Source organism: Nanorana parkeri, unplaced genomic scaffold (assembly GCF_000935625.1).
Source record: "Nanorana parkeri isolate BGI_ZX_2015 unplaced genomic scaffold, ASM93562v1 scaffold311, whole genome shotgun sequence".
Lineage (NCBI taxonomy): Eukaryota > Metazoa > Chordata > Amphibia > Anura > Dicroglossidae > Nanorana > Nanorana parkeri.
In genome coordinates, this window is record NW_017306579.1 from 129,352 (window position 1) to 141,713 (window position 12,362).

Genomic DNA, 12,362 nt, shown 5'->3' on the forward strand with positions numbered 1-12,362 from the left:
AAATGTCATCTTCAGCCAAACGGCTCACGCGTATAAACCCGCACATCAGGATGCGTAATCCATTCGGTTATTCGCGCGAGCCGATTGGTTGAAGATGCAGTCTTTCATCTGGCCACGCTCAGCTCACACACTGCATGCGAACGTCCGTGCCTCACAGCTTTGCTTTGCTCTGCACGGCTTCGTATGCAGTGTGTCACGGGCTTTATTATAAACCTTCAATATCAAGTATCAAGATAGAAAGATTCTTCTGACAGGTATCTTCGGTTCCAAATGTTGAAATGTACATTTAGCTGGCAAACAGACACAGTCACAAACATGGGACTATAGGCAGCGCAACCTTTTTATAACATATTATCGCATATAATAATAAGCATTCTTAATAAACAAAGACAAAGACTGATTTTGGAATTGAATTGGCACGTGCCCTTATTGATCAAACAAAACCTATCACTTAAATCAACTCAAGATTAATATATAAACTATAAGAAAGAGCTCAGCCAACACGACTCAAGTTAAAATTTAATAAAACAAGCCTCCAAATGCAATGACTCAAAACAGATTAACAAACAATGCAATAACAAAGAAACCTAGCCACCACGGTTTGGGTTTGAAAAAAGACCAGGACACATATAAGCATTTAAGGGGGGTTAAATGCTTTGATGCTCCGTCGGCTCCAACTGAACCTAACACGCCTGTACCTCTCTTTTACAGGCTACAGCACAAGACCAGCTCACAGCAGGACCTGGACCAACAGCCAGAGCATGAGGATTAAAGGTAAGTGCATATTTCATTTTAAACAACAGAGCATATGCAAGCAATGAGGCTGTCATAGTCCCATAATGTGAGCATTGTATACACTGCTGCTCCCAGTTCATTAACAAGCAAGCAAATAGTTCTGTTTATGAACTGTGCAGGAGAAAGTCAATAAACTCATAATGTTAACAGCAGCATATTTCCTTGCTCTGATCATAATGGCCAGCAGTAAAACTATGCATTATCATACATACTGCTGAGGAAAACATTCAGAAGACCGGGATTTCCCCATCATAACAAATCCACACTGACTACCCTCCGCCCACAATTGAGGGTTACAGCTCAGCCCTGCAACAAGATCCTTGTCTGTGTCTGAGAACTTGTACCAGTGCCAGGCTTTGACTTTTCACAACCTCTTTCCGTCATCTTCAGTGCACAATCACCCTGGGAGCACACGCATACAGAAAAGCAGCTCTACGTAGAAGTTTGCAGGTTGGTTTTCTATCTTTCTCCAGTCTTTTCTACCTAAAACAGAACTTTCTGTGCTATCAGAGTTCAAGGTAACAAAAAGAATGTGTGTTTTATAAACACAAAGAGACAAGACGGCTGAGAAAAAGAAGTTCTGGTTGTGTTTAGATCTGTAATATTGCTCTGCCTGGCTGTGCAGATCCTACTTCTGAATTCATCAGTTTCACTTTGATCTAGATCTTATTCACTTTGGGTCTGATGCGTGAAAACTAGTAAGTAAAAATAGGTATGTAGCCCATATCAGCCGGTCATATTTCACATTCAAGCAGACCTGTCACATGTGAACCAAAATCGCAGGGTTATAGACTAATACACAGATTGAGACTCAATGTAATTCTTGCTTCTATTGCTCAGTAATCATCTGTGGACAATTTTTGTATTTAAAGTGCATGTCCACGTTTGCAGCCCAATTATAAAATGGGAACAAATAACAAACATATACAGTAGTGGGGTTTTCTCCAATTTGGCTGCAAAAGTTGAAAAACGCCTTAAATCTCTGAGTCTGTAGCTCAGGGGTAGGCAACCTCGGCACTCAAGCTGTGGTGAAGCTGCTAAACCCCATCATTCCTTTCCCTCTGGCAGTCATCCCCGTGGCAGTCTGAGTCTTGCAATGTCTCAGGGGCCTTGTATTTCCACAGCAGCTGAGGTTGCCTACCCCTGCTGTAGCTGAAAGAATGTTGAACCTGGAATTCCAGACACTGCATAGTGCCTAAACAATGCATATCCAAACTGGCACACCTAGACTGAGTTTATTATTAAACTCTAACATTGAACAAGACAGACAAATTAAAAATGTAATGCTTCAAAGATACCCTATACCTCAGTGTCTCTGCAAAGGTCCCTCCTGACCCACTCATACTCACCTTGCCTGTGCTCCCTCGTCGCCTCTCGGTCGCAGTCAGCACTGATATCAGCTGCATCTGTGACCAGCAAGAGTGGTGACATCACTCCCTTGGTCATGTCTCAGTGCTCGGGCCTAGCTATTGGCTGCTAGACTGAAGCTTTGCCAAAGGGATGGATGTCATATTTCCCCCCATTCCCATAAGCAGTAGTTGTGCACTGTAGTGTTGCAGAGGTTTTAATAAGGCCAGAAATCTGTGAAACTGGGTGAGGAAGTAAGGCTTTTATAGTAAAATGCAGTACAACCCTTAGGGGGTTACTTGTATATCTTAAAAATGTAATAGGAAGAGCAAAAGAAAAGTGCACTTTTGGGGAAAGTAGCCCCCCCTTAAAATAGGACTGTGGTCATATGGACATTCAAATATTTACATGTTCTACAACAAATAGTGATTGGCTTGCTAGGGTTGCCTTGCTAGGATTTAATTAGGCATGCACCAATACCGGTATCTCGGTATCGAGTACCGATAATTTGTTTCCATTACTCGCCGATACCGAATACTAATACCGGAAGTCCCATTCAGGAAGCCAGGTGGCGTGTAATGACTCGCCACCCGGCTTCCCGATTAGTAGGGAAACCGTCCCCATGCTTCACTATGTGACGAGAAAGCATGGAGCCGACTTTCTGTCCAATCAGGAAGCCGGGCGTCGCGCCATTACACGGTGCCCGGCTTCCTGATTGGCCAGGAAGCCGGCTCCATGCTCGCTCGTCACAGGTGACGAGGGAGCATGGAGTCGGCTTCCTGGGCCAATCAGGAAGCCGGGCAGCGTGTAATGACTCGCTCCCGGCTCCCTGCTTCCTGATACCGGAATAATTGGACCAGGCATCGGAGCATTTGGGCAAATACTTGCCCAAATGCTCGGCACCGCTACCGATACTAGTATCGGTATCGGTGCATCCCTAGATTTAATTGGCAGGTGCCTTTAGTGAATGCGCTGAATAGTTTGCCAAATGTGAACTTTAACGAAGTCAAGCGAATCTTGAAAATCAATTCTCTCTATTTTCAAGGCTAATAGACAAGGGATTGTCAAACAAAGGCCATGGGGAACTTGGCATAAAAAAAATACAGTTTGGGGTATATGGCACCCCTATTTTATGGTACTTCGAGGGCGACAAGGGGACAACACCAGTTTTTCAAATTACATGCCACAGTGATGACTTGAGCTATAAGCGGCGAACATTACGATTCCTGGAGGCAGCATCAGTGACACCGTATCTTCACATCACTTCATTTGAATTTGTAATACATTTTTAAAATTTTACATAAGGCAACAGCACCCATATCTAATACATTTTAAATTGAAAATTGTCTGAGATTTGAGGTCGTTTTTGCTGTGACACAGGATATTTTACCTAGCAGTAATAGTCAGTTGAACGTTTGACGTAGTAAACAGAACAGATCTAACAACTATCAGAAGGTTTACGCTCCCATCATTCCTCTGCCCTCCAACTAGAAATAAAAATAGCTTTGGATAATGTTAAAGACAGAAGTAAGAAATATTATACAGTTATCATTATATACAGGAAATGGTAATGGGTTGTGGGGCAGCAGGAGATGGTAATGGTTGGTGGGCCAAATTGAAGATGTGCTGCTTTGGTGCACTTGACATTGTGGGGATTTTGTGCAGTAAACTGAACTGCAAGAGAGTGCGGTGATGTGCTAACAAAGGGCAGCTTTGTGTGTGCCACCAACAAGTTTATGCTGCTGACCCAAAAAGAACAAAAGACCCAATCAAAGTAATATAACAATAAAATATACCTCCCCCAAAAAGAAAACATAAAACCCCAAACACCAGCCATAAACAACAGTACGCAAATCCTTCTTTTTGTTTTTGTTTTTTTATATCTTTTTTTGTTTTTGTGTAAAACTAAAACTAAAAAATATCCTTAAAAAAGGGGAACTGCAGCAAAACTTGTTGCTGACCCGGAAAAAATCCGAAACAGGTCTGTTGGGTCTCTTTACTCTGAATGCACTGGGTGGTACACAGTTACATCACAATGCAATTCACAATAACGGAGTTCTGATGTCACTGAACATCACACTGAATATAGAGGGTACACTTCACTCTATGCAGCCCACCATACTGCAATTTACTATAATGTAGCCGTGGCAATATGCAACACTGAATATAACACTGTATAAATCTGTACTAATACTAATACTAGCACTGTACAAGTAGCACAAACTGGGTCTCCCCACCAAGCTCTGTCAGCTGTCCCTCTCTAACTCCAACACACACTGACAAAAGGATGCTAGAAGAGTTGACTCTTGAAGGGAGGGGCTGGCATACTTTCCCAGCCTCATTTTTGGTTATAATGTTGCACTTGACCAGAGTTCACAGGTCAGCCAAAGCATTATGGGGATTTTAACACCTGGGCGACCTTGCCCCTACATTTTCTGTTTGGGTGAATAGAGAACATGCAAAGTTTGCTGGAAGCCCAACTCGGCAGCAAATGCAAAACTCCTCCCAGAGGGCCTGCTCCTTGTCTTTATTAGAGATTAATAGGTTGCTTATTGAATGCTGGGAGAAGGAAACAGGGTGAGCTAAGCTTTTAAGAGACAAAACTGCAGTGCATCTGCTGTCAACTGAGGATGAATTGTTTCACTGTGTCTGCAGCTAGAGATGTCAGCAGGCGCTTATTTTAAAGCTTTTTCCTGTTTTGTAAGCAAGTGTATTATAAATACTAGAATATCTATAGCCTGGCCACATAGCAATGTTAAGAATTTTAACCCACCCTTCCTCACCCCAGATGCATACTTAACTGAATCTGGTGGATGTAGCCTGTAGTCATCTTCCGCACCTTCTGATGACATTTTCTTGCCATCAATGCATTACATTCCCATAGACTTTTATGAGTATTGACTGTGCAGGTATGGCTTAGAGCAAGAAGATTGCTACAGGCTGCAGCCATGGGAGTCAGGCAAGTATGCATCAAGAGTAGGTAAGGGTGGGTTAAGTCTATATGCAGAAAGAAAAACACATTATGCCTGTATTTATTACATATTTACTACCGCTATCCTTTAAGTGAAAAAAGTTATTTTAAGTCAGTGGGTATGGCCATTGCCTGTCTATAAAAATTAGCCTCAACTTTTTATTTAATTAGTATCCACAAAAGACTCCCAATTCTGGCAATAAATCTACAGGAGTCTTAAAGAATTTCTAAAGCCAATATTTTTTTTGTTCTTTTGTGCAGTCCCTTTGTGTCCCCTATTGAGATGATTACTATTTACTTCCTGTAGTGAAGACACGACAGGAAGTGAAAATAAATCTCTTCAAACCAATATGGAGGGCATTACAATGGCATTCCAGATCATACATACACTACAAACAAACATTTGTAAGAATATGTAGGTAACAAATGCACTATTTTAATAATACATGGGCAGGAAATGGAAAATAGTGACAATACATGGCAAACAAATAGGCGGTTATGACAATTTGCAGGCAACAAACAGGCAGTCATGACATTATGCAAGCAAGAAAACAGGCAATCCTGAAAATAGTAGCACAACTAATGGGCAATCTTAACAATTTGGCCATTCAGCCTTAAACCCAGCAGCCTCATGGTTACTACAATGGCAGTGGTAATGGATAAACAGTTGTAAGAGGTCAGTCAATGGTTGAGTCCAGAGTGTGGCCTGATAAGCATTTTAGTTCCACTGTAGCCCTAACTGTAATATCAAACTTAGTCTACTGCAAATCTATGTTCTAACAAATCTAATTTGTACTTATTTGTCTTTCTTAGCTGCTTCAACATCAGAATGATTGGGTACATATGGAGGTGTTGCTTGATCTGTTCATTGGTGGCTGTAACACATTCACTACATGAAGCTGAGGCCTGTCTTTGTGATGACATGAATTTCTGTAATTGCTCCTCGAGACATTTGACTGCTATCCCTTCCACATTGCCAAGACAAGTGCGGCAGCTGGACATATCTAACAACTTAATTCAGGAGATTACAGACACAGATTTACAGCCATATGACAAGTTGAAAGTACTGCTTGTGAACAACAATGATATCCATTCTATCAGCCAAAATGCTTTTCAGTCACTGGTAAATATTGAAGAGCTGGATATATCTAATAATAAACTAACCAGCATGTTGCCTACTTGGTTTGGACACCTTCAAAGCTTGAAACGGTTAAACTTGCTGGGTAACCAATATACTTCACTTGGTGAAACCTCCCTTTTTTCCACTCTGTCCTCACTGAAGGATTTGAAATTTGGAAATCCTTATTTTGAAGCTTTCCATGGGCATGACTTTGATGGTTTGTTGAGCTTAGATAACCTATACTTAAATATTTCAAATCTCAGGCAATATACAAGTGGCACACTGAGGACAGTAAAATCTATAGGACACGCTACCCTTACTGTAAATCTACCCCTATTGCCGAACATAATATCAGATCTTTCATTATCTGTTATTGTTTTGGAAATCAGGAACATGACTTTCAGTCTGAATGAAGATGTAGAATCCTTTGTAGCCCTGAATGACACTACTGCAAAAGTTTTAATGTACAAAAGTTGTCTGCTAACTGACCAGAGTGCAGCACGACTTATAGAAATTCTTCACACCTACAGAAATGTTACAGACTTTGTTTTGGATGATTGTGAACTAAGGGGTACAGGACACGGTGCTCCAATTCTGAAGGATGAAAACTCATCACTTTCCACCATAGTGATCAAGAATCTGTACATACCAAACTTCTATGTTTTTTCAGACTTAAGTTTTGTATACTTGATAGTGCAGAAAATTAAAAGTGTTACCTGTATAGATAGCAAAGTGTTTTTGATGCCTTGCAATTTTTCCAGATCCTTTAAGATGTTGGAGTACCTTGATTTGAGTGGCAATCTCCTGACGGACCTGCTTTTGGAAAGTACATCCTGTTTTTATGACGGATTCGGAGCTTGGCCTTCACTGAAAACATTAAATGTGAGCAAAAATCGATTGCTTTCACTACCCAAAGTTGCTGAAGCATTAGTACATGTACCTTCTTTAACCAGCATTGATCTCAGTCAAAACAGATTTAGCAGTTCAGCTCTTCCTTTATGTAGATGGCCTGCAAGGCTCAAATCCTTAAATATTTCGAATTGTCAGATCAGGCATATCAGTAACTGCATTCCTGTAACTTTGGAGCAATTGGATGTGAGCTTCAATAATCTTGAAGTATTTATATTTGCTTTGCCATATTTAAAAGAGCTTTACATATCAGATAACAGATTAACTAAACTGCCAGCTGATGCCCACCTGCCCAGTTTAAATCTGCTTATAATTCAAACAAACCGACTCATTGACTTTTTCCAGTCTGACTTGAACTTCTTTCCAAATTTAACAGGACTGGATGGAAGGGCCAATAATTATTTCTGTTCCTGTCAGTTTGTAGATTTTGTACACAACAATCATAAACTTCTTGTAGGTTGGCCACAAAATTACGTGTGTGATTCTCCTACGTCTGTCAGAGGCAATCAGATTGACAAAGCAAACCTTCCTCTATTAATGTGCCACAAAACATTAGTTGTGACACTAACATGCATAATCTTGATATTACTAATAACTATTGTATTGGTGCTTTGCCATTATTTTCACGTTGTGTGGTACGTGAAGATGACCTGGGCCTGGCTGAAAGCAAAAAGAAGACCTTTGAAAGTACTGGACAGAGAAATCCTTTATGATGCATATGTATCATATAGTGAACGAGATTCTGAATGGGTGGAAAATATGATGTTGCCACTCCTGGAAAATGCAGAACCTTCATTCAAGATATGCTTTCATAAGCGAGACTTTGTGCCTGGCAAAGCGATTATTGATAACATAATTGATGCCATGGAAAAAAGCTACAAAACCCTCTTCATCTTGTCTGAGCACTTTGTACAAAGCGAATGGTGCAAGTATGAGCTGGAATTCTCACACTTTCGTCTTTTTGATGAACATAACGACACAGCCATTTTGGTTATCCTGGAGCCTATTGAAAGGTCAACTGTTCCAAGAAGATATGCCAAACTGCGCAAACTCATGAATACAAAAACCTATCTCAAGTGGCCAACGGAGGAAGAGGAACAAGTAGTCTTTTGGGACAACCTAAAGGCAGCTCTCCAACCAGAAGATGACCTGCAGGCATAGAGGAAAACATAATGTTGTAACACTCTAACGATTAACAAACAACAAAGTATGCTGTCATACAGATACCTGGCATTAAATACTGAACAATGACATTAGGCTCAATCAATTAAGCACACATGTATTATTTGGTGTAAAAAGTGCTATTTTCAGCTCTTATTGGCTGTCATATGCATGACAAGAATGACTGTTATGCTATATAACATTCATTATGGCTTAGTGACTGCTGATTCTCTGTCTGTAGGTCAAACCATGTCTTGCCTGGAGCAACTAAGATGGACTTGTTAATACTTTGCTGGTTTTTGTGCCATGTGCTAGTGTTATACTGTACAAGTGTTTTGATGTGGTAATGATTTCTGTGTGTGCGATTAGGTCAATATATGAATATTTTAGCTCTTAAGCTCTTGATGTAACAATTGCCAGTGATTGCTCTAACTCTTTAACTACCAAAGGTGCAGAAAATGATAATGCATGCTTCTGGTAAGGTTCAATACACACTACAGGTGAAAATCGAATAATTAGAATATCGTGCAAAGTTAATTTATTTCACTGATGCAACTTAAAAGGTGAAACTAATATATGAGATAGACTCATTACATGCAAAGCAAGATAATTCAAGCCGTGATTTGTCATAATTGTGATAATTATGGCTTACAGCTCATGAAAACCCCAAGAACCCCAAATCCACAACCTCAAAAAAGTAGATTATTACATGCAATCAATAAAACAAGGATTGTACATAGAACAATATCATACCTCTGAAAAGTACAAGCATGCATATGTACTCAGTACTTGGTTTGGGCCCCTTTTGCAGCACTTACTGCAATTACTTTTGCATGATATTCTAATTATTCGAGTTTTACCTGTATATATTTTTTACTACTTAAAAAAAAAAAAGGGAAATGTCATTACTTATTTAGTCCAAAGCTGAACTGGGTGTGCCATTTGGAATTCTGAATTCTGCTGGCAATATCTAAAAAAGGTCTGCAAGAATAGTCAGGGCTGCTGACTGAAAATATTCACGTCAAATATGGCTATCCCGTTGTGTTATGCTGCAGCCTTTTTTTTTTGGCTCTGTACTACCATTGAGCCTTTACATAGTGAGGGGGAGAAGGTGGAGCTTGAAATCTGTACATATGCACCCAGCAGATAGAGGTGGCACTGCTAGAAGTAAGTTATGTTTTACATTTTTTTTTCACAGAAAAGATTGTGGTTTTTGCTATAATAGTATGTGTCTATGTTCTAAATGATTGTTTTATATAATGTTTAGTGGGGTTCTTCTTTAAGGGAAGTGTACATTTTTACACTGAAGACTACAGTGTGAAAATCCTCTTACATAGCTGATGATTTCTGCAACTAATTGTTAAAGTCTATGTATCCAGCAAAAGTAAGTTTAAAGTTGGGCAGGATTACCTGACAAGTTTAAAACATGCAGACATTCTCCTTCCTTAGTAGGACCTCCCTGACATGCAAGCATAATTCAAAGTCCTGCAAACCATATAGCTTACATTGTGTCGGAAGTCAAGCTCCCACTGTACTTCCTGACCACTCTGGCTATAAGTGATGCAGGTCTCAAAGACCTCGTAGTCGAATCTCCACTCCCTTTCCTTCTGGCCATTCACAAAACACACAGCCTTAGGCTCCGTTTTCTGAATGGTCTGGAGGAGGGGTGGCAAAGATGAAACAGTAGCGCTAGGATCTACAGCGGCCAGGAAGTTCAGCAGGAACTGGACTTTCTCCGGCATGAAAACTAATGGGGTTATTCACAAAAGGCTGAAGAGTTTGGAGAGGGCAGGAGAAGTAACCAATCTAGGACAACATAGCTGATTTGGAGAAATTCTCCAATTCAGCTCACTTTCCAGTTCAACTATGTTGTCCTAGATTGTTCACTTCTCCTGCCTTCTCCAAACTCTTCACCCTCTGTGGATAACCTTGTTAATGATTCTCAGGACATTAAAGTATGCCTGCATGACAGTGAGGTCCTCCTGAGGAAGGAGAATGTTTGCCTGCTGTGAAGGTAATCCTGCCCAAAGTTGAGCTTGAAGAAAAAAAATTAACAAAGTGCACAGGACAAATTGTAAAGGGACGAGCAGTGTCATTGCTTCTGCTTCAAATCTCTGTGACTTATTTCTCTGAATGGCACTGGAAACACCAGTTTTTCAGGTTCTTTAATACACCTGACACACACCTGAGAATTTCAAACTGAACACATGATAAGAACCTTCACTTGTGAAAATGATCGGTAGATGCAGAGATAAAGGCAGCTATATTAAAGTGTATGTAAACTCTAACAATTATCTTTTCTTTTTTTGTTCTCTTTTTTTTTTTGGTCTGTTAAATAAACCACTGCAGTTATCAAACAGATTATTGTATCTGTTTGATAACTGCATAAATACCTTGATTTTGGTCTAACTCTTGTAAGCAGATAACTTCCAGTGCTCTCTGACTGTGTACAAGGAAGGGTTATAGAGACAAGGAGAGGTCTGTGTTCTTTGTAATGCATTGGAAGTGAAGCATGCAGTACTTCATGAGCTTTGGAATTCAGAGGGGAATTTATCGGAACTGGAGCAGACAAAATCTGGAGCAGCTGTGCATGGCAACTAATCAGCGTTTCTGTTTCATTGTCAAATCTTAACTGAACAAACTGAAGATAGAAGCTGATTGGTTGTACTAAATATGTTTTTTTTATTTTGCCTTGACATACGTAAAGTCTTACAATGCCTAATGGGACTTGTAGTTACACAACAGCCGAGGTTGCCTACCCCGATCTACACTTTCCCTGCAAAAGTCAGGGATGAATACTAATTGAATTTCAGGAGGAGTTGGTAGGTGGTTCTGGGGGATACTTTAATTTAACCTCCCTGGCGGTATTCCCGAGTGTGGTTTGGGGGTTAATTTTCAGTGCCAAAAGCGGTAACTCCGAGCCACACTCGGGATTACACAAAAGTGTCACTTACCTTGTGCCTACGAGCCCGCGGTGTCCTCTGCTGTGTGCGCCCGGCCGATGCCGGCATCCGACTTTTAGTTTCGTTTTTAGTCGTCACAGCGGGGGGCAGAGCCGGCGGGAAATTCAAAAGTGAAAAAATGCAATATACACACAATACAATGTAATCTCCTATGATTACACTTATGTATCAAACCATTTCACTTCAATTTTGTCCCTAAAGCTTTCTCCAGTGCTCTGCCTGCACTTTTACTGTTCTTTCTGCCTGGAAACTGGAGAACGTCCATCCAGAATTGAGTGATAGCGATTCGTTGGGAAATTCGTCATCAGACACTGAAAGTGACGAAAGAGACGATTCTGCGACCAAACTCAGTGGTGTGCAAACTTGGTACTCTATGGACTGTGATACGGATCAGGCAGCGCCCCCAGAATTCCCATTTACTGGACCATTTTTTTAATTATTTTATTACAATTTTTTATAATTATTTATAATTATTTATTATATTATAATTTCTTATAATTAAGTTATTCCTAAGATTTACTAAGAATTACAGGCCTACAATATAAAACAATAAATTTCCATGAAAAACAATGTACCGCTTTGGCATGCAAAAATACTGCATAATCATACCGCCAGGGAGGTTAAGCTCAGGCCCGAAAGTAGACATATCTGGTCACTTCACCCATTATCATGTGGCCTTAAAACATTATTGGCAGGCTCACTAGAGTTAACACTTACTTGATACATGGGGAGTAATGCATGCTTCTGAAAAGGAATAAAGCTATTTTTCAAAGTCACACAACACCTATTCAGTAGACATGTGCACCAGCAAAAAATCTGTTTAGTTTCATTTCGTTTTGATTCGGATTTTGCATTATTTCGTTTTTCGGATTCGGGTCCGAAATTAAATTAGTTTCGGAATGCGGATCCGGACGAAATTCGTTAGCGGTAGTCCGGTCGAAATTTCGTTTTTTGGACGAATTTACGTTTTTTTCTGGTATGGATTTTGGGGGGAACCCCATGCACTTTTTTTGTGTTTTAACTTGAGGGGGTTCCTCCTAACATTCCAACCAGACCTAAAGGGTCTGGTATGAATTGGGGGGGGGGGGGGCCCTCC

General features: G+C 40.3%; 1 protein-coding gene across 2 annotated transcripts; it reads left to right on the forward strand.

Annotated features, from left to right (window-relative positions):
• The first annotated feature begins 1,101 nt into the window (after positions 1-1,101).
• Positions 1,102-8,328, forward strand: TLR2 (toll like receptor 2). 2 transcript variants are annotated; one of them, XM_018557932.1, is made up of 3 exons: positions 1,102-1,245; positions 5,927-7,497; positions 7,636-8,328. In XM_018557932.1, exons 2-3 carry the CDS (start codon positions 5,943-5,945, stop codon positions 8,301-8,303), a joined length of 2,223 nt encoding a protein of 740 aa, XP_018413434.1. In that variant the 5' UTR covers positions 1,102-1,245; positions 5,927-5,942; the 3' UTR covers positions 8,304-8,328. The 2 variants fall into 2 exon arrangements, with proteins under 2 accessions (XP_018413434.1, XP_018413433.1); XM_018557931.1 differs by having other exon boundaries at positions 5,927-8,328.
• The last annotated feature ends 4,034 nt before the right edge of the window (positions 8,329-12,362 follow it).

Coding starts and splice junctions, on each gene's coding strand:
- TLR2 (XM_018557931.1), top strand. CDS start 5,943: ATGATTGGGTACATATGGAGGTGTTGCTTGATCTGTTCATTGGTGGCT.